Source organism: Dendrobates tinctorius, unplaced genomic scaffold, assembly GCF_039654945.1.
Source record: "Dendrobates tinctorius isolate UK_male_01 unplaced genomic scaffold, ASM3965494v1 ptg000151l, whole genome shotgun sequence".
NCBI classification, from domain to species: domain Eukaryota; kingdom Metazoa; phylum Chordata; class Amphibia; order Anura; family Dendrobatidae; genus Dendrobates; species Dendrobates tinctorius.
In genome coordinates, this window is record NW_027361818.1 from 8,321,944 (window position 1) to 8,345,055 (window position 23,112).

A 23,112-nucleotide genomic window follows, 5' to 3' on the forward strand; every position below is an offset into this window, starting at 1 on the left:
TGTTGCAAAAACCAAAATTGTTACAAAGAAAAAAGGTTAACATTAATAGGGGTGCCCAAACTTTAACATATGACTGTATAGGAGGCTGACGCTGTATACGGGAGGCTGTGTGGAGGCTGACGCTGTATACGGGAGGCTATGTGGGGTCATGTGATTGCTCTGTATGGAGAAGAAGCAAGAGCCGCTGGGCCATAAGAAACCCATTTAGCAGTTCTATGGGTCTGCCAAAACGGATAACATACCAGGGGAAATAGAGTATTTTAAAAAAAAATTTTAAATGTTGAAATGCTCCTCAGCAGTGTTTCCTGACTTATAGGAAATAGATAAATATATTAAATATATAATATAAAAATACATGATATCAATGAACAGCAGTAAATTTGCTGCTACACCTCCATCGGGGGAAAAAACACATGAACTGAAAATCCCTGAAAATGTGCCAGGATAATTAACCCTTCATTTCCGGACCAGTCCTCTACTACCTGTAACATAGAAAGCGGTCTGATTTACTGCCTACTCTTCCTCGCTTGCTGCCACCAATGCCCAGTAGATGGTGATATGGTACAACTTTCTAAGCCCCCTTATTTTTCGGGTGGGTCTTTGGCTTACCATGTACAAACTGAAAAGCTTAATTGCTTTGCTGCAAAATTGATAGAGTATACTGTGACATTCGCTTCCAGAACAACAGTAACTAGAATACCCCAAAAATGGGTCCAGCAAACATGGAACATTTTTCTAAAATAATGAAAAAAAAAAAAAATCGATGTATGAAATTGACCTTATACTTCTTAAAGCATTATTTCCACAATTATTACTATTATTATAGCGCCATTTATTCCATGGTGCTTTACATGTGAGGGAGGGGTATACATAATAGTATTTCGCTGTGTTCCGAGACAGTGTACCGGCGTATGCGCAGTAATGATTATCGGCTTTGCCCGCAGTTGGTCAAAGCATACTGCGCGTGCGCAAAGCAAGATTGTTTTGCGCACACGCAAACTATGGAAAAGAACTACTCTAATACCGGAGAAGATCGCGGACGGGGGCCACAGATGGGGTGGAGAAAAAAGAAGAAACACCGCCCATCGGACCGGACCCAGGCAATTTACATAGGCCTCCAACATCCGGTGACAGATTCCCTTTAAACAATACAAGTCACGACTGGTACAGGAGGAGAGAGGACCCTGCCCGCGAGGGCTCACAATCTACAAGGGCTGGGTGAGAATACAGTAGGCGAGGGTAGAGCTGGTCGTGCAGCGGATTGGTGAATCGGTGGTTACTGCAGGTTGTAGGCTTGTCGGAAGAGGTGGGTCTTCAGGCTCTTTTTGAAGGTTTCCATGGTAGGTAAGATTCTGATATGTTGTGGTAGAGAGTTCCAGAGTAGGAGTAAGGCGCAGGAGAAATCTTGTATGCGATTGTGGGAAGAGGAGATAAGAGGGGAGTACAGAAGGAGATCTTGTGAGGATCGGAGGTTGCATGCAGGTAAGTATCGGGAGAAGAGGTCACAGATGTATGGAGGACTCAGGTTGTGGATGGCTTTGTATGATGTCATGGTTAGGGTTTTGAACTGGAGTCTTTGGGTAATGGGGAGCCAGTGCAGGGATTTACAGAGGGGAGAGGCCAGGGAATAGCGGGGGGACAGGTGGATTAGTCTGGCAGCAGAGTTAAGAATAGATTGGAAGGTTGCGAGAGTGTTAAAGGGGAGGCCGCAGAGCAGGAGGTTGCAGTAGTCAAGACGGGAAATGATGAGGCATGCACTTGGGTTTTTGCAGATTCTTGGTTGAGGAATGTACGGATCCTGGAAATATTTTTGAGTTGTGGACAGGAAGCGGAAAGGGCTTGGATATGTGGTTTGAAGGAGAGATCAGAGTCCAGGAATACTCCGAGGCAGCGAGCTTGTGGGACTGGAGAGAGTGGGCAGCTGTTTAGTTTAATGGATAGGTCCATTGGGGGTGTCGAGTGAGATGGGGAAGGATGATGAATTCTGTTTTGTCCATATTAAGTTTTAGAAATCTAGCGGAGAAGGATGAAATAGCGGACGGACATTATGGGGATTCTGTTTAGTAGGGAGGTGATATCTGGTCCAGAGATGTAGATCTGTGTGTCATCAGCATAGAGGTAATACTGAAAGCCAGGAGATTCTATGAGCTGTCCGAGGCCAAAGGTGTAAATGGAGAAGAGCAGGGGCCCTAGGACTGAACCTTGCGGGACTCCGACGGATAGGGGGCGCGGTGAGGCAGTGGTGTGCGAATGGGAGACGCTGAATATCCGGTCTGCTAGGTATGACGCAATCCAAGATAGGGCCAAGTCTGTGATACCAAGAGATGAGAGGGTCTGTAGTAATAGGGAGTGGTCCACTGTGTCAAAGGCAGAGGACAGTTCCAGGAGGAGGAGGACAGAGTAGTGTCGCTTGGCCTTGGCGGCTAGTTGGTCATTGGTGACTTTAGTCAGGGAAGTTTCAGTGGTATGGTGTGGTTGGAAACCAGATTGTAAGCGGTAAAACGGAGCAAGAAGCGAGGTGGGAGGACAGTTGAAGATTGAGTTGCTGTTCCAGTGTTTTTGAGGTGTAGGGGAGAAGTGATATGGGGCGATAGCTAGATACAGAGGATGGGTCAAGGGAGGGCTGTTTGAGGATGGTTGTGATTGAGGCGTGTTTGAAGCATGAGGGGAAAACAGTTGCCAATGATAGGTTGAAGAGATTGGTAAGGGTTGGGATGAAGACTGTGGTGAGGTTTGGGATGAGGAGGGATGGGATCAGGACAAGTGCACAGGTGGTGAGATGTGATCTGAAGAGTAGAGAGGAAAGTTGATCTTCTGTAATAGCAGAGAAGCTGGTTTGGGAGGAGGAGGGCTGAGTAGTTATGAGTAGGGGCTGTGGGGACTGTAGGCCAAAGCTTTGTTCAGAAGCTTCATTGATAATGGAGAGAGCAGAGGCTGAGCATACACAACTCTGCTCCATTCAGGATAAGACTGCAGACCTCTGTTCTCAGAATCTCGAGGGGGGGGGGGGGGGCTCGGCAACTCTATAGACAATGGATAGAGCAGAGGCTGAGCATGCACAACTCCGCTTCATCCAGTATGAGACTGCAGACGTCTGTTCTCAGAATCTCAGGGGGCTCAGCAGCTCTATAGATAATGGATAGAGCATAGGCCGACAATGCACAACTCTGCTCCATTCAGGACAAGACTGCAGACCATTGTTCTCATAATCTCGGGGGGGGGGGGCACAGTCGTCAAATCCCCAAGTTATCCCCTATCCTATGGATCAGAGATAACTTGATTATTTGGTGATTAACCCTTTAACGAACCTGGTTAACTCACCTATTTCTTATAGTTACAATATTATACATGAACCAAAAATAATTATGTTCACATATACATACAGTACAGATCAAAAGTTTGGACACACCTCATTCAAAGAATTTTATTTATTTTCATGACTATGAAAATTGTAGATTCACTCTGAAGGCATCAAAACTATGAATTACCACATGTGGAATTATATAATTAACAAAAAAGTGTGAAACAACTGAAAATATGTCTTATATTCTAGGTTCTTCAAAGTAGCCACCTTTTGCTTTGATTACTGCTTTGCACACTCTTGGCATTCTCTTGATGAGCTTCAAGAGGTAGTCACCGGAAATGGTCTTCACTTCACAGGTGTGCCCTGTCAGGTTTAATAAGTGGGATTTCTTGCCTTATAAATGGGGTTGGGACCATCAGTTGTGTTGTGCAGAAGTCTGGTGGATACACAGGTGATAGTCCTACTGAATAGACTGTTAGCTGCTTTTTTCTTGACATAATACAAATTCTAAGTAAAGAAAAACGAGTGGCCATCATTACTTTAAGAAATGAAGGTCAGCCAGTCCGAAAAATTGGGAAAACTTTGAAAGTGTCCCCAAGTGCAGTGGCAAAAACCATCAAGCGCTACAAAGAAACTGGCTCACATGAGGACCGCCCCAGGAAAGGAAGACCAAGAGTCACCTCTGCTGCGGAGGATAAGTTCATCCGAATCACCAGCCGCAGAAATCGCAGGTTAATAGCAGCTCAGATTAGAGACCAGGTCAATGCCACACAGAGTTCTAGCAGCAGACACATCTCTACAACAACTGTTAAGAGGAGACATTGTGCAGCAGGCCTTCATGGTAAAATAGCTGCTAGGAAACCACTGCTAAGGACAGGCAACAAGCAGAAGAGACTTGTTTGGGATAAAGAACACAAGGAATGGACATTAGACCAGTGGAAATCTGTGCTTTGGTCTGACGAGTCCAAATTTGAGATCTTTGGTTCCAACCACCGTGTCTTTGTGCGACGCAGAAAAGGTGAACGGATGGACTCTACATGCCTGGCTCCCACCGTGAAGCATGGAGGAGGAGGTGTGATGGTGTGCGGGTGCTTTGCTGGTGACACTGTTGGGGGGGATTTATTCAAAATTGAAGGCATACTGACCCAGCATGGCTACCACAGCATCTTCCAGCGGCATGCTATTCCATCCGGTTTGCGTTTAGTTGGACCATCATTTATTTTTCAACAGGACAATGACCCCAAACACACCTCCAGGCTGTGTAAGGGCTATTTGACCAAGAAGGAGAGTGATGGGGTGCTACGCCAGATGACCTGGCCTCCACAGTCACCAGACCTGAACCCAATCGAGATGGTTTGGGGTGAGCTGGACCGCAGAGTGAAGGCAAAAGGGGCAACAAGTGCTAAGCATCTCTGGGAACTCCTTCAAGACTGTTGGAAGACCATTTCCGGTGACTACCTCTTGAAGCTCATCAAGAGAATGCCAAGAGTGTGCAAAGCAGTAATCAAAGCAAAAGGTGGCTACTTTGAAGAACCTAGAATATAAGACATACAGTATTTTCAGTTGTTTCACACTTTTTTGTTAATTATATAATTCCACATGTGTTAATTCATAGTTTTGAAGTCTTCAGAGTGAATCTACAATTTTCATAGTCATGAAAAGAAAGAAAACTCTTTGAATGAGAAGGGGTGTCCAAACTTTTGGTCTGTACTGTACATGGTGGGAAATAAGTATTCGATCCCTTGCTGATTTTGTAAGTTTGCCCACTGACAAAGACATGAACAGTCTATAATATATATTAAGGGTAAGTTAATTTTAACATTGAGAGACAGAACAGCAAAAATAAAATCCAGAGAATCACATTGTATAAACTATATACATTTATTTGCATTTTGCAGTGAGAAATAAGTATTTGATCCCTCTGGCAAACAAGACTTAATACTTGGTGGCAAAACCCTTGTTGGCAAGCCCAGTGGTCAGACGGTTCTTGTAGTTGATGATGAGGATTGCGCACATGTCGGGAGGAATTTTGGCCCACTCCTCTTTTGCAGAAGTACTAAAAAGAAAGCGAATAATATGTACCCAATACTATAAGAACATCTACATGTAATTTTTAAAAATAGGTGGCATATATTCGCTTAGTTAGTGAATGGTGGACCATTCGAAAGACCCATGAACACCAAAAGAAAATAAAAGCCACATCTATGATTATGAATAATATGGGACAAGAGATTATAATTAAAATACCTTTATTATAAATTGGTAGAGGTAGCACCGCATACAAAAAGGTGTCCGCACCATATAATAAAAAAATATTAATTGAAGGAAACATGAATGGGGCCAAGTACGGAGATATCCTGGATGAAAACCTCTTCCGGAGTGCTCTGACCTCAGACTTGGCCGAAGGTTCACCTTCCAACAAGGCAATGACCCTAAGCACACAGCTAAAATAACAAAGGAGTGGCTTCAGAACAACTCTGTGACCATTCGTGACCGACCCAGCCAGAGCCCAGACCTAAACCCAACTGAGCATCTCTGGAGAGACCTGAAAATGGCTGTCCACCAACGTTCACCATCCAACCTGACGGAACTGGAGAGGATCCCCAAATCCAGGGGTGAGAAACTTGTATCATTACCAAGAAGACTCATGGCTGTACTAGCTCAGAAGGTGCTTCTACTCAATGCTGAGCAAAGGGGCTGAATACTTATGACTGTGTGATATTTCAGTTTTTATTTTTTAATAAATTTGCAAAAATTTCTACATTTCTGTTTTTTTCAGCCAAGATGGGGTGTAGAGTGTACAATAATGAGAAAAAAAATGAACTTTTTTGAATTTACCAAATGGCTGCAATGAAACAAAGAGTGAAAAATTTAAAGGGGTCTGGATACTTTCTGTACCCACATATACAGGGTGGGCCATTTATATGGATCCACCTAAATAAAATGGGAATGGTTGGTGATATCAACTTCCTGATTGTGGCACATTAGTATATGGGAGGGGGGGGGGACCATGGCGGCCATTTTGAAGTCGGCCATTTCGGATCCAACTTTATTTTTTCTAATGGGAAGAGGGTCATGTGACGCATCAAACTTATTGAGAATTTCACAAGAAAAACAATGGTGTGCTTGGTTTTAACGTAACTTTATTCTTTCATGAGTTATTTACAAGTTTCTCTTTGTTTACAGCCAATGACATGTCGCAGAGTTTAACACATGAGGAGCGGATAGAAATTGTGTTGATGTCTGGTGAACACAGTACCCGGGTCATTGCAGCAGATTTCAATGCAAGACGCCCTACGTAAGAAAACTGTCACCATTCCCATTTTATTTAGGTGTATCCATATAAATGGCCCACCCTGTGTGTGTGTCTGTATATATATATACACTCACTGGCCACTTTATTAGGTACACCTGTCCAACTGTGTGTTAAGACTTAATTTCTAATCAGCCAATCACATGGCGGCAACTCAGTGCATTTAGGCATGTAGACATGGTCAAGACAATCTCCTGCAGTTCAAACCGAGCATCAGTATGGGGAAGAAAGGTGATTTGAGTGCCTTTGAACGTGGCATGATTGTTGGTGCCAGAAGGGCTGGTCTGAGTATTTCAGAAACTGCTGATCTACTGGGATTTTCACGCACAACCATCTCTAGGGTTTACAGAGAATGGTCCGAAAAAGAAAAAAAATCCAGTGAGCGGCAGTTCTGTGGCCGGAAATGCCATGTTGATGCCAGAGGTCAGAGGAGAATGGGCAGACTGGTTCGAGCTGATAGAAAGGCAACAGTGACTCAAATTGCCACCCGTTACAACCAAGGTAGGCAGAAGAGCAGCTCTGAACGCACAGTGCGTCGAACTTTGAGGCAGATGGGCTACAGCAGCAGAAGACCACACTGGGTACCACTCCTCTCAGCTAAGAACAGGAAACTGAGGCTACAATTTGCACAAGCTCATCGAAATTGGACAGTAGAAGATTGGAAAAACGTTGCCTGGTCTGATGAGTCTCGATTTCTGCTGCGACATTCGGATGGTAGGGTCAGAATTTGGCGTAAACAACATGAAAGCATGGATCCATCCTGCCTTGTATCAACGGTTCAGGCTGGTGGTGGTGGTGTCATGGTGTGGGGAATTTTTTCTTGGCACTCTTTGGGCCCCTTGGTACCAATTGAGCATCGTTGCAACGCCACAGCCTACCTGAGTATTGTTGCTGACCATGTCCATCCCTTTATGACCACAATGTACCCAACATCTGATGGCTACTTTCAGCAGGATAATGCGCCATGTCATAAAGCTCGAATCATCTCAGATTGGTTTCTTGAACATGACAATGAGTTCACTGTACTCAAATGGCCTCCTCAGTCACCAGATCTCAATCCAATAGAGCATCTTTGGGATGTGGTGGAACGGGAGATTCGCATCAGGGATGTGCAGCCGACAAATCTGCGCCAACTGTGTGATGCCATCATGTCAATATGGTCCAAAATCTCTGAGGAATGCTTCCAGCACCTTGTTGAATCTCTGCCACGAAGAATTGAGGCAGTTCTGAAGGCAAAAGGGGGTCCAACCCCTTACTAGCATGGTGTACCTAATAAAGTGGCCAGTGAGTGTATATATATATATACAGCTCTGGCAAAAATTAAGAGACCACAGCAAAATGTTCAGTTTGTCTGATTTTCCTCTTTATATTTTTTGAGTAGAATGTAAATTTCTCTTTTATTCTATAAACTACTCACAACATGTCTCCGAATTTACAAGCAATAAACTTTGTATTTTTTTCTGACAAGTAATATGGTCAAAATTTTAAAAAAACAAAGCAGTGCTTTCAGACCTCAAATAATGCTAAGAAAACAAGTTCATAATCATTTAAAAACAACAATACTAATGTTTTAACTCAGGAAGAGTTCAGAAATCAATATTTTGTGGAATAACCATGATTGTTAGTCACAGCTTTCATGCGTCTTGGCTGCTTTCCTCCAGTCTCTCACACGGCTTCTGGTGCAAAAATGTAAGCAGTTCTTCTTTGTTTGACGGCTTGTGACTCTCCATCTCCCTCTTGATTACATTCCAGAGGTTTTCAGTGGGGTTCAGGTCTGGAGAATGGGATGCCCATGACAGGGATTTGATGTGGTGGTCTCCTAATTTTTTGCCAGAGCTGTATATACACTGTATACACTACCGTTCATAAGTTTGGGGTCACCAAGACAATTTTGTGTTTTGCATGAAAGCTCATACTTTTATTAATCAAATGAGTTGCCAAATGAATGTAAAATCTAGTCCAGACATTGACAAGGTTCGAAAAAAGATTTTTATTTGAAATATTTCCTCTGTCCAATGTCTGTGTTCTTTTGCCCATATTAATCTTTTCCTTTTATTAGCCAGTCTCAGATATGGGTTTTTCTTTACCACTCTACCCTGAAGGCCAGCATCCCGAAGTCGCCTCTTCACTGTAGATGTTGACACTGGCGTTTTGCGTGTACTATTTAATGAAGCTGCCAGTTGACGACCTGTGAGGCGTCGATTTCTCAAACTACAGACTCTAATGTACTTGCCTTGTTGCTCAGTTATGCAGCGGGGCCTCCCACTTCTCTCTCTACTCTGGATAGAGCCTGTTTGTGCTCTCTTCTGAAGGGAGTAGTACACGCCGTTGTAGGAAATCTTCAGTTTCTTGGCAATTTGTCGCATTGGAATAGCCTTCTTTTCTTAGAACAAGAATAGACTGTCGAGTTTCACATGAAAGTTCTTTTTTTCTGGCCATTTTGAGAGTTTAATGGAACCAACAAATGTACTGCTGCAGATTCTCAACTAGCTCAAAGGAAGGTCAGGTTTATAGCTTCTCTAATCAGCCAAACTGTTTTCAGCTGTGCTAACATACTTCAACAAGGGTTTTCAAGGGTATTCTAACCATTCATTAGCCGCCTTACACATTTCGCAAACACAAAGTACCATAAGAACAATGGAGTGATGGTTGTTGGAAATGTGCCTCTGTACACCTATGAAGATATTGCATTACAAACCAGACGTTTGCAGCTAGAATAGTCATTTACCACATAAAAAAAAAACCCTGCTGTGGTGTTCGCAATCCTCTTGCAATAGGACAATCTGGATGGCAAAACAAGTGCTAGTAATATCCTAAAATTAATAGGAATGAAAAAATAACTTTTAATCATGCCAAAGGAGTTGAAAAGAAAAGTCGTGAGTGAGGAAAAGAAGGGCTCAATTCTGGCTTTACTAGCAGAGGGATACAGTGAGCATCATGTTGCCTCCATCCTTAAAATTTCTAAGACGAATCCATTACAACAAGGTGAAGCTGCAGACATTGAGGACAAAAAAGCTACAGACCGGCAGAGGGCAAAAACGGCTCTCCACTTACCGAGATGGCCGTCATCTTATTCGAATGTCACTCAGCAACCACAGGATGGCATCAAGTGACCTACAAAAGGAATGGCAAATAGCAGCTGGGGTGAAGTGCATGGCAGGAACAGTTCATAACAGGCTCCTAGAGGCAGGGCTCAAGTCATGTAAAGGTAGAAAAAAGCCTTTCTTCAATGAGAAGCAAAGGAGAGCCAGGCTGAAGTTTGCCAAAGACCATAAGGATTGGACCATAGAGGACAGCTGGTGAGGCGTTTACCTCATCTGGAGCATGACTCCAATCAAAGGACACTGCAAGAGATCCCGGCTGGGAGCAATGTCCAGCACTTACAAGAATTATTGAAAGTTTTAATGTGAAGTATTTGATGATGTGTCTTATGATAGCTTTTATATAAGATATAGGAATGTTTTAATAAAGAGATGAGAGATTTGAATAAAGAATGAAGGTTTGGAAAATGTAGGTGATGAACCAGGTATCAGCGGTTATCACTTTAAGTTAATGACAGAAAGGTAGAAAATGTGAAAAAGGAAAGATGATGAAGAAGTAGGTTGATGATGAAACTTACACTTTTGAATTAAGACTTTAGATAGTTAACTAAGAATTGTTTGCAACGCTCAAGAATGAGTGCCTCTCATATTGAGAACATTAGATAAGAACTGTTTATTAGCAATATAAAAATTTGTATGTTCCTGTATTGTCAACTTTGTTTCCTTGCAGCCCGCGGACGTGCTGTGTTTAACGTGGGGGGGTATATGGCGCCCCTGAGGCTCAGTCGCCACAGAGGTACTGCACCTCCTCCTGAGGTGTGGTGCCACACCATCCAGGTAAGGTGGGGACTCCTGACCATGCTCCAACGCCTGCACCCCATACCACAAAGTAGTGCAGCAAAGCACCTTCGGCAGCTCCCTGCTTGGAGTATAGCAAAGCACCCATTGGTGGCTCCCTGCTTGGAACACGAAACGTGCTGGGAGGTAGGTGGAGTTAGTTTACATTACAAGGAGCGGGAAGAGTTTGAGTTAGTCAGTCAGTAGTTGGAGAGAGAGAAGAGAAGATCCCAAGAGAGAGGGATAGATGGATGGAAGTGCTGCAGCAGATCCCAGTGATCTGGGTCTGCTGGCACGGGAAAGAGAGAACAAGGGAGCAACATAGACTGAAAGCTTGACTCTCCATAGAAGGAAAGGATTAGAATGGAACGTGAGGAGTAAAAGAGAACAGAGGACGTGGGTGAGAAGAGAACCCTTCCTAGAAGTTCTAAGCGCAAGGCCGGGGCTCGGTCCCCGAGGTTGTACGGATACTAATGGTCCTGCAGCAGACACCGGAGGAATAGAAGTAGTGACCACTTTATTCCCATACAAGACTTGGGGGCACATCAGCAACTGGATAGTGAGCTGGGACTTAGTAGCAAGGAGTCCCCGAAGCAGGCTACAGCTGTCTGCCATACAAGTAGAGTTGATAGGAACATCAGACAGGAGGAACGCCAGTGTAACTCAGTACTAGGAGTACTTCATCTAAAGGCGCTATAAAAGGAGACGTTCAGAAAGGCACAAGTTGGTGGAGTGTTGGAAAGGAGTATTCCATCTGGCCTGGGGGGTTGACTGATTCCCAGACCCGGAGGACACGGCACCGAAGCAGGCACCTGTTTGTGCAACAGACTGTGAGTAAAGCTTTGGAACTACATGCCCTGGTGTCCTCTACTTATTCCAGCGTCAACCTGCCCGGCACCGCTACATCCCATGCGCCTGACACTACACCACCTAAGTGTCACCATATCTACTCTGCCCTGGGACAACAGCCCTGCCTGTGGAGGGCCATACCATCACTGCTGCACCACACCATCTGTCCCAGAGGATCTGTCTGCAGCGTCGGCCTAACATCTACATTGCCGAACACCACAGGTGGCGTCACGACTTATTCATTCACACTGAACATTTACCATGGGCGCCACGGGCTGGGTCACAGCTACTGTGACAACTCCCATTGAGATCCACTGGGCCCGGTACCGAGTACCCCACAGCCCTGGGTGTGAGGGCGTCCCAACTTGGCGTCACGAACAGGATGACGAGACCTGATGCCATCGGTTCTGTGTGCCTACGATTTATTGAACTTAAATGCTTGTGGAAATGTGCCGAAGACCATATTTGATAGACTGTAAAATGAACACTAAAAATGGCCGCTGCTGCGGTGAAGAAAGGCGTGACAACATGGGTGGTCCTAAGAAAAGACCGCAAACTGTTCTGAACTTCTATGCAACTGCAACATGGCTCACCCCCAAGGGGTTCGTGTACTGGCTTGGTATGGAGGAGTAGGAAAAAGACGCTGCCCTCAGAAGGACGGGCGAAGGCCAGTGGCGGGAAAAGATCTGAGACAGGAAGAACACGGGAACGCCATCTTGGAAGGAGAAGGGAGGAGGCCTGTAGAGCGCGCAGAGGTTGAGTCGGATCTCCCCGGCGCCATGGCTGAAGGCTCCAACCTAATTCCAGAGATGAACCGCCAGCAGCTGGAAGAGATTACCCGGCTGACACACCATCTACAGCTGAGGCAGGAGGCCTTACGGAGGTTGAGCAGGCAGCACGTTCAGGAGGGGCCTATACCACCGGCACCTCTGGACCCGGTACCTTCACCAGTGGTACATGTCACCGCTGAACCGGACTGTCCTCAGGCAGCGCAAATATACACCTCCACGCTGTCTATACGGCTGGCTGCGACCTGTCCGGAGGAGTCACCGGAGACCCCGGGAGCTGAGGCCGTGCTCCCGCCTGGACCTGACGCGGCTGCGCAGGTCCCACCAGAGGCCCCTGCGGACCCGGAGCTGCCATCTGCTCCACCACTGCCGGCACCCGGACCAGCCATTCTGGTGGATATCCCTGCAGCTGCCCACCGTCTCAAGCCTGCACCGCAACACCGCCGGGAGGCCCCAGGTATGTCTGCTGCCCCTGCACCTGGGAAGGCCCTGGGGTGTACGCCCGTGGCAGCGTCAGGACAGGTCGTGATGGACCTTGTCTGGGACCGGGACGCTGAACCCTGGGGGAGACATCCGAACCCCTGGCGGTGGCACCCTTGCCCACCATGGGTAAAAGCAGGCCCCGGGAGGAGGAAGAGGAGACGTCCTATTGTCAGCAAACCCTCCGCCAGCTGGCATCGGAGCAGAGGGAGAGGGAACAGCGGAGACTGGCTGTGTTGGGTCCTGATCTGGACCGGAAAGAGATGGTCCGTGCTGGTCGTTATGGTCCCCGGGATGCAGCTGGATGGGGGCAAGTTTTAAATGTGAACCACGAGAGTGGTTTCGGGTTCATTGCAGACCCCAAAAGAATTAGTGACCTTTTTTTTAATCGGAGGGATGTGGAATAGCACCTGAGGAAGGGGCACCCTGCTAGAGACCTGCAGCCAGAGGAGTACGTGACTTTCACCCGGCATGAGGGGTTGAGAGGGTGGTATGCCATGAATATACGGCGGATACCTGAAGAGTTACTGGCAACCTATACAGGAAAGAAGATATATGTACCCCCAGGTGTCACCGCCACTTCATCTCATATCAATCCAGCAGCAGGAAGAAATTGTCCAGAAGTTCTTCCCTGGAAGTAGCAGCCCAAATCAACAGCTTCCAGTACCCCAGGAGGGGACAACTAGCCAGAACCTGCAAAATAACTAACTTTGTTGCCCAGGAAGGTATTTGCACCATTGTGCCTTTTTATAATTTTGTTCATCATGTTTTTCTGTTCGCACTTTGGTTGCCCAGTTTGATTGGCAGCGTTTCTTCGTTTGGAACTGTGGAGATCATGGACGCTGAATGATCCAGAACTGTGTTTGTAAATAGTTGCACCTCTTTAGGTGCCCTCTCTTGGCTTTACATAGACACTTGGCGAAGATAACGTTTACCTCATCTGGAGCATGACTCCAATCAAAGGACACTTGCAAGAGATCCCGGCTGGGAGCGGTGTCCAGCACTTACAAGAATTATTGAAAGTTTTAATGTGAAGTATTTGATAATGCGTCTTATGATAGCTTTTATATAAGATGTAGGAATGTTTTAATAAAGAGATGAGAGATTTGAATAAAGAATGAAGGTTTGGAAAATGTAGGTGATGAACCAGGTATCAGCGGTTATCACTTTAAGCTAATTATTATTATTTATTGTTATAGCGCCATTCCATGGCACTTTACATGTAAGGAGGGGTATACATAATAAAAACAAGTACAATAATGTTAAACATTACAAGTCATAACTGGTACAGGAGGAGAGAGGACCCTGCCCGCGAAGGCTCACAATCTACAAGGGATGGGTGAGAATACAGTAGGCGAGGGTAGAGCTGGTCATGCAGCGGTTTGGTCGATCGGTGGTTACTGCAGGTTATAGGCTTGTCGGAAGAGGTGGGTCTTCAGGCTCTTTTTGAAGGTTTCGATGGTAGGTGAGAGTCTGATATCTTGTGGTAGAGAGTTCCAGAGTAGGGGTGATGCGCGAGAGAAATCTTGTATGCGATTGTGGGAAGAGGAGATAAGAGGGGAGTAGAGAAGGAGATCTTGTGAGGATCGGAGGTTGCGTGCAGGAAAGTACCGGGAGACGAGGTCACAGATGTATGGAGGAGATAGGTTGTGGATGGCTTTGTATGTCATGGTTAGGGTTTTGTACTGGAGTCTCTGGGCAATGGGGAGCCAGTGAAGGGATTGACAGAGGGGAGAAGCTGGGGAATAGCGGGGGGACAGGTGGATTAGTCGGGCAGCAGAGTTTAGAATAGATTGGAGGGGTGCGAGAGTGTTCGAGGGGAGGCCACAGAGCAGGAGGTTGCAGTAGTCAAGGCGCGAGATGATGAGGGCATGGACTAGGGTTTTTGCAGATTTTTGGTTGAGGAATGAACGGAATCGTGAAATATTTTTGAGTTGAAGTTGGCAGGAAGTGGAAAGGGCTTGGATATGTGGTTTGAAGGAGAGATCAGCGTCAAGGATTACCCCGAGGCAGCGAGCTTGTGGGACTGGGGAGAGTGGGCAGCCATTTACTGTAATGGATAGGTTCGTTGGCGGGGTCACGTGAGATGGGGGAAAGATGATGAATTCTGTTTTGTCCATGTTAAGTTTCAGAAATCTAGTGGAGAAGAAGGATGAAATAGTGGACAGACATTGAGGGATTCTGGTTAGTAGGGAGGTGATATCTGGTCCAGAGATGTATATCTGTGTGTCATCAGCATAGAGATGATACTGAAAGCCATGAGATTCTATGAGCTGTCCCAGGCCTAAGGTGTAAAGGGGGAGAAGAGCAGGGGTCCTAGAACTGAACCTTGTGGGACTCCGACAGATAGGGGGCGAGGTGAGGAGGTGGTGTGCGAATGGGAGACGCTGAATGTCCGGTCTGTTAGGTATGATGAGATCCAGGATAGGGCCAAGTCTGTGATGCCAAGGGATGTGAGGGTCTGTAATAATAGGGAATGGCCACTGTGTCAAAGGCAGCCGACAGGTCCAGGAGGAGGAGGACAGAGTAGTGTCGCTTGCTCTTGGCGGTTAAGAGGTCATTGGTGACCTTAGTAAGGGCAGTTTCAGTGGAGTGATGTGACCGGAAGCCAGATTGTAGGCGGTCGAAGAGGGAGCAAGAAGAGAGATGGGAGGACAGTTCAAGGTAGACGTGTTGTTCCAGTAGCTTGGAGGCATAGGGGAGAAGTGATATAGGGCGATAGCTAGATACAGAGGATGGGTCAAGAGAGGGCTTTTTGAGGATAGGTGTGATGGAGGCATGTTTAAAGCTTGAGGGGAAAACACCAGTTGTTAGTGATAGGTTGAAGAGATGGGTTAGGATTGGGATGAAGACTGTGGTGAGGTTTGGGATGAAGTGGGATGGGATCGGGTCAAGTGCACAGGTGGTGAGATGTGATCTTGAGAGTAGAGTGGAGAGTCGATCTTCTGTAATGGTGGAGAAGTTGGTTTTGGAGGTGGAGGACTGGGAAGTCGGGAGGAAGGGCTCTGGGGGTTGTTGACAAAAACTGTCTCTGATGTTATCAATCTTCTGCTTGAAAAATGAGGCAAAGTCTTCAGCTGAGATGAGTGGGGAGGGAGGAGGTGCTGGGGGACGGAGGAGGGAATTGAAGGTGTTGAATAACTGTTTAGGGTTGTGAGACAGGGAGGATATGAGAGATGTGAAGTAGGTTTGTTTAGCTGTGGCGAGTGTGGTCTTGAAAGTAGTGAGGGACTGTTTGAATGCGATGAAGTGCTCGTTGGAGTGGGATCTTTTCCATCTGCGCTCAGCAGCCCTGGAAGCTCGCCTCAGTTCTTTGGTCAGGCTGGTGTGCCAGGGCTGTCTGTTGATTTTGCGAGCTTTGGTATGTGTAAGTGGGGCAGCAGATTCCAAAGCTACAGCTATTGTGGTGTTATATAGAGCAGCAGCGTCATCCGCATTGTGTAAGGAACTTATATCTGTGAGAGGGAGGAGGGATTCAGAGAATGAGTGTAAGTCAAGGTGTTTAAGATTTCTGCGTGGGTGTGAAAGTTTTTGGGGTGGGGATTGTAGACATGGAGTGGAGAGGGAAGAGAATGTGAGAAGGTTGTGGTCAGAGAGAGGAATAGGTGAGCTAGAGAGGTTAGATAGGGAGCAGAGGCGGGTGAAGATGAGGTCCAGTATGTGGCCATCTTTGTGGGTGGCTGTAGAAGACCATTGAGTGAGGCCGAAAGAGGAACTGAGAGATAGAAGTTTAGTGGCAGCTGAGAGGGAAGTGTCAATGGGGATGTTGAAGTCGCCCATGATGATAGTAGGGATGTCCGCGGAAAGGAAATGAAGTAGCCAGGTGGTGAAGTGGTCAAAGAAGGTGGTGGCTGGTCCTGGGGGGCGGTAGATGACAGCCAGTTGGAGGTTGGAGGGTGAGTAGATGCACACAGAGTGCACCTCAAAGGAAGGGAGGGTAACAGAGGGTGGCAGTGGGATTGGGGTGAAGGAGCAGGTATCTGACAGGAGAAAACCAACTCCTCCGCTATGTTTGCTGCTGGGGCGGGGGGGGGGTGAGAAAGGTGGAAGCCACCATATGAAAGTGCAGCAGGAGAGGCTGTGTCAGAAGGGGTGAGCCAGGTTTCGGTGATGGCGAGGAAGGAAAGTTTGGTAGTAACAAAAAGATCATGGATGTAGGAAAGCTTGTTGCAGACAGAGCGAGCGTTCCACAGAGCTCCTGTTAGTGGGTCTGGGGAAGCGGGGGCTGGGTGAATGGGTATAAGGTCGGAGTGGTTATGGAAGGTTGTGATAGAGCGTGGATGGGAGGTAGAAATGACTGTGGGATTGTGGTGAGGAGGACTAGGATTTGGAGAGATATCACCAGCAGTGAGAAGGAGCAGAGAAAGTGTTAGCAGGTGGGAGCAGGAGAGGGCATGAGGGGGGCTGTCTGTGTTTGGAGACAGAGGATTGTATGTTAAGGAACAGTTTAGAGGAGGAGGTGAGGTGGATGGGGAGGATTGAAGAAGAGATGAACAGTTCCTTACCAGGAGTAGGGATTAGGGGAATTAACAGAAAGTGAAGGATTATAGGGGTGAAAGTGAAAACAAACAGAAACTATGTTTACAGTGACTGTGTACAGTTACCTTCAGTTCCCTTCTGGTTCAATTCTGGTTTTAACTCTAAAATTTATCTTCACACTTCTAGGACACACTTATAGGAATCACACTGCAGACTGAAGTCTATGCAGACTTGAGCTATGCAATATATGTACAACTACGTGCATTCAGGTGTGAAGCAGAGAGGAGTGGTCTCTGCTCATCTTGGTCAGAGAATTAAGGGTGGATCAGATGCATACAATGAAGCATTGAGTAAACAAGGTCATAAATAACACTGGGGTAAGCTGGGGTTAGCTGAAAGGCATACCATGTGAATGCTAGGTACAGAGGCAAGTCTATGTGAAAAGCTTGGTGATGTACTATGTGCACTTCATAGACAGACAGCAGGAGAGCAGGAGAGCTGGGTGAACATACCATGTGAATGCTAGGTGCAGAGGCAAGTCTATGTGCAAAGCTGGGTGATGTACTATGTGCACTTCATAGACAGCAGGAGAGCAGGGTGGATGAACATACCATGTGAATGCTAGGTGCAGAGCTAATGACAGAAAGGTAGAAAATGTGAAAAAAGAAAGATGATGAAGTAGGTTGATGATGAAACTTACACTTTTGAATTAAGACTTTAGATAGTTAACTAAGAATTGTTTGCAACGCTCAAGAATGAGTGCCTCTCATATTGAGAACATTAGATAAGAACTGTTTATTAGCAATATAAAAATTTGTATGTTCCTGTATTGTCAACTTTGTTTCCTTGCAGCCCGCGGACGTGCTGTGTTTAATGGGGGGGTACGTGGCGCCCCTGAGGCTCAGTCACCACAGAGGTACTGCACCTCCTCCGAGGTGTGGTGCCCCACCATCCAGGTAAGGTGGGAACTCCTGACCACGCTCCAACGCCTGCACCCCACACCACAAAGTAGTGTAGCAAAGCACCTTCGGCGGCTCCCTGCTTGGAGTATAGCAAAGCACCCATTGGTGGCGCCCTGCTTGGAACACGAAACATGCTGGGAGGTGGGTGGAGTTTGTTTACATTACAAGGAGCGGGAAGAGTTTGAGTTAGTCAGTCAGTAGTTGGAGAGAGAGAAGAGAAGATCCCAAGAGAGAGGGATAGATGGATGGAAGTGCTGCAGCAGATCCCAGTGATCTGGGTCTGCTGGCACGGGAAAGAGAGAACGAGAGAGCAACATAGACCGAAGCTTGACTTTCCATAGAAGGAAAGGATTAGTACGGAATGTGAGGAGTAAAAGAGAACAGAGGACGTGGGTGAGCAGAGAACCCTTCCTAGAAATTCTAAGCGCAAGGCCGGGGCCCGGTCCCCGAGGTTGTACGGATACTAATGGTCCTGCAGCAGACACCAGAGGAATAGAAGTAGTGACCACTTTATTCCCACACAAGACTTGGGGGCACATCAGCAACTGGATAGTGAGCCGAGACTTGATAGGAACATCAGACAGGAGGAACTCCAGTGTAACTCAGTACTAGGAGTACTTCATCTAAAGGCGCTATAAGAGGAGACAATCAGAAAGGCACAAGTTGGCGGAGTGTTGGAAAGTAGTATTCCATCTGGCCTGGGGGGTTGACTGAGTCCCAGACCCAGAGGACACGGCACAGAAGCAGGCACCTGTTTGGGCAACAGACTGTGAGTAAAACTTTGGAACTACATGCCCTGGTGTCCTCCACTTATTCCAGCGTCAACCTGCCCGGCACCGCTACATCCCCTGCGCCTGACACTACACCACCTAAGTGTCACCATATGTACTCTGCCCTGGGACAACAGCCCTGCCTGTGGAGAGCTATACCATCACTGCTGCACCACACCATCTGTCCCAGAGGATCTGTCTGCAGCGTCGGCCTAACATCTACATTGCCGAACACCACAGGTGGCATCACGACTTATTCATTCACACTGAACATTTACAGTGGGCGCCCAGGGCCACAGCTACCGTGACAACTCCCATTGAGATCCACCGGGCCCGGTACCGAGTACCCCACAGCCCTGGGTGTGAAGGTGTCCCACTTACAAATACATTCAGGTTTGAATCAGAAAGGAGAAGCCTGTAGTCATCTTAATCAGATAATTAAAGCTGAGCCAGATGCAGGATATATTACAGGCAGCGTAAACAGGCTAGTCATAAAGATAAGTGGTAAGGGGGGAAGTGCAGTGCTCAGCTCCAAAATATACCAAGTAAATACAATAGTAGAAGGAAAGTGAGAAAATCTAGATAACAATAGCAACATACCAAGTAAATACTTTTTGACAAAGCACAATAAATGCATCATTATTGTTAATATACTAAGTCAACATAAAGTTTTCCTCTTATACCTTTTGTGTTTTATTTCATCTCTACCCGCATAGGTTAAGTGGGTGGTCTATTTTTTTTTTACAGCTAAAACATTTACTAAAACCCTGCTTCTCCCTGGTTCGGCAGACCCCTCTATCTTCTTTGTGCTCTCAAACTGTGTGTGTTCCCTGCTGCAGACAGATCAGTGACGTGAAACTGAAATAACTGCTCTGTTGATGCACATGGCAGAGGATTATCTTCTGACGTATGCATCTTCAGTTTTATATCACTGATCTGTCAGAAAACACACTGCACTGCCTAATGATTAGAATCTTAACTGTGGAGGAGTGCAGAAGAATTGAGCTCTGATAAAAACCTGCTAACGATATAAAGTCACACAAGCAGCTATACTGACGAAGAGTGCAGAAGACAAAAATATACAGAATACTCTACAGGAGCAGCTGGGAGACTCCACTGAGCATGTTCAACCAGGATCAAGGCCGATCATACTTTGCAATGAGATGTGGTTATTCTGTTCTTTTTTTCTACTGTAAAATGCAATGTAAAACTGCCCCCTAGTGGTATCATTACCATGAACTATTCCACTAATATAAGGAATAGCAACAGCCTATTGTCATTTGCATTAATTTTTTTAATCACTGTGATCCAGAATCATCAACAGAGTGTCAAATAAAATTGGGGTAAAGTCGGGTTAGTTTGGTAGCCAATTAAAGTCATCCATATCAGCTGTGACTGATTGACAAGGCCCTTGCATATTACAGGATAGCAGACGTGTATCGTATTTCTTGTTGTCGATTATAGGACTCCAGAACCAACATCTTAGTGACACCATCCAGAGACTGATCTCTGAAGTGTGACTCAACGGCGCCATTGTTGACAAGTAGGATATCTTCATCGCTCATGGGCACCCTCACACTGTATCTGATCAGCCGTATTCTTGGAAGCCATTGTAGAAAGTCCTGATTACAGCAGTAGATCCACAGCAAACACATCAAGGTGACGACCATTTCAACTAAGAGAAGGAGGATACACAAACCATAGATGATCACATGTACAAGACAACAGTATTTGAGGATGACATTGGCCAACCAATCCACACCAAATGCTACCACCCGGGAAATTCGGGGTGGAAGCATGGGTTCAGTTGTAGGGCTAATCATAGATACTTTCTCGATTTCATCACTGGTGCTTCCAATGGTCATGCTGGGCTCCTTGGTGGTGATCTCAACCATGATGGTGGTCATCATCAATGTAGTTGGATTCAGTGCTATGGTTGCCTTTTTTGTGGATTTTAGGCTTGTCAACCATGTGGATTTTAAAATGATAGTTTCTGTAGTTGGTGTTGTGGTTGGGAATATGGTGGTTTCTTGTGTAGTTGGTGTTGTTGTGAACATGGTGGTTTCTTGTGTAGTTGGTTTTGTAGTTGGAAATATGGTGGTTTCTTGTGTAGTTGGTTTTGTGGTTGGTAACGTGGTGGTTTCTTGTGTAGTTGAAGTCGTGGTTGGAAATCTGGTGGTTTCTTGTGTAGTTGGTTTTGTGGTTGGAAACATGGTGGTTTCTTGTGTAGTTGGTTTTGTGGTTGGAAATATGGTGGTTTCTTGTGTAGTTGGTTTTGTGGTTGGTAATGTGGTGGTTTCTTGTGTAGTTGGTTTTGTGGTTGGAAACATGGTGGTTTCTTGTGTAGTTGGTTTTGTGTTTGGAAATATAGTGGTTTCTTGTGTAGTTGGTTTTGTGGTTGGTAATGTGGTGGTTTCTTGTGTAGTTGGTTTTGTGGTTGGTAATGTGGTGGTTTCTTGTGTAGTTGATGTCGTGGTTGGAAAGGTGGTGGTTTCTTTTGTAGTTGGGGAGGTGATTTCTTTCTTGAAGGTTACCACTGGTGTGGTTGTCCATAGAGTTATTGCCATCAGCTCCGTCTCTACATCCTTTTTGGGCACAAAATTATTTTCTGTTAAAGGAGGAACATCTATGTCCCCTTTTGTTCTAATCAAGCAATGATCCATCCTGTAATCAATGAGTGGGGTTCCATCAGAGCAGACCACACTACTTTGATTCTTAGTTGGACCTTCTTTGGAGATTTCGTAGACTCTGTCTTCATCTTCCTCCAGCCAGTTCTTAAAGTACCGGAGAGCACAGGTACAGTTCCAGGGATTATTCTCCAGATACACGTAACCCAAGTCCAGCTCCTCAAAGAAGTTGTTAGGAATCTCTGTGAGACGGTTCCCTGATAAGTAAAGAATGACTAGACTCTCAGAGCGGGAGAGAAGACGATTAGGAAGATGCCTCAACTGATTGTATGACAAATCCAGATGATTCAATTTTGGCAGTCCCATAAATACCTGAGACACAGAAATATATAAAGTATATTACTAAAATTCTTGTACATAGGAGCAGTATTATAATAGTTATATTCTTGTACATAGGGGCAGTATTATAGTAGTTATATTGTTGTACATAGGGGCAGTATTATAGTAGTTATATTCTTGTACATAGGGGCAGTATTATATTCTTGTACATAGGAGCAGTGTTATAGTAGTTATATTCTTGTACATAGGGGCAGTAATATAGTAGTTATATTCTTGTACATAGGAGCAGTATTATAGTAGTTATATTCCTGTACATAGGAGCAGTATTATAGTAGTTATATTCTTGTACATAGGGGCGGTATTATAGTAGTTATATTCCTGTACATAGGAGCAGTATTATAGTAGTTATAGTCTTGTACATAGGGGCAGTATTATAGTAGTTATATTCTTGTACATAGGGGCGGTATTATAGTAGTTATATTCTTGTACATAGGAGGCAGTATTGTAGTACTTATATTCTTGTACATAGGGGGCAGTATTATAGTAGTTATATTCTTGTACATAGGAGGCAGTGTCACGGGGTCCTTCTCTGGTATCACACAATCAACAGAGCAAGCGAAGAGTGAACAATTCCAAGACCTTTATTCAGGCAAAAATACGAAAAGGTCCATATTCAGTCCACCACACAAAGGATAAGATAGTCCAGAATAAGAATGCAGTCCAGTATCAGGATAAAATGTCCGGGGAAACGAGATTCCAAAACTCTAGCACCAGAGGATAAAATGGGTCCTTCTCTCTGAAATGCAGTCTTTACACGATCCTGTCCACACTGGAACTGACTTGCCCAGCTCCTGTTCTCCCCCGACCCCCTTCCTTGTCCAGGGAATGTCAAACAAGTTGAGGCGGTTTTCAGGCCTCCCAGAGGAGAAAAAAGGGCCTTAGGGATTAATGCACTACAGGTGGTCGTCAAGAGACAGATACAGTGAGGCTGTAGACTTACAATGTAATAAGAAAAACATTATGAAAATAACTGAAATAGAAAAATAGGAATATACAAAAAATGACATCCACATAGCATATCACACCATCACAACCTCTCCCCCCCATAATAAGTGAGCACGCCATGAGGTCTACACAGACCTCTGGCCTGCTCACTTTAGTCCACATTGCTCAGTTATTTATAGTTCCTTGTACCGTAGCAGGGGTAGGTCGGCCTGGGGGGCCTATGGTTCTTCTTGTCGAGACAGTCCATCGGTGTTCTGGTGTTGGCTTCCCCGCTTGTATTGGATGGAGAAGCTGTAGGGTTGTAAGGACAACCTCCAC

At 45.7% G+C, this 23,112-nt stretch overlaps 1 protein-coding gene across 1 annotated transcript in view; it reads right to left on the minus strand.

Annotated features, from left to right (window-relative positions):
- Positions 1-20,107: 20,107 nt before the first annotated feature.
- The window catches only part of GP1BA (glycoprotein Ib platelet subunit alpha), a 41,280-nt gene continuing 38,275 nt past the window's right edge, over positions 20,108-23,112 (minus strand). The window contains exon 3 of the mRNA XM_073547070.1: positions 20,108-21,822. Coding sequence (XP_073403171.1) covers positions 20,242-21,822 — 1,581 coding nt within the window. The 3' untranslated portion in view covers positions 20,108-20,241. The remainder of the gene's footprint in view (positions 21,823-23,112) is intronic.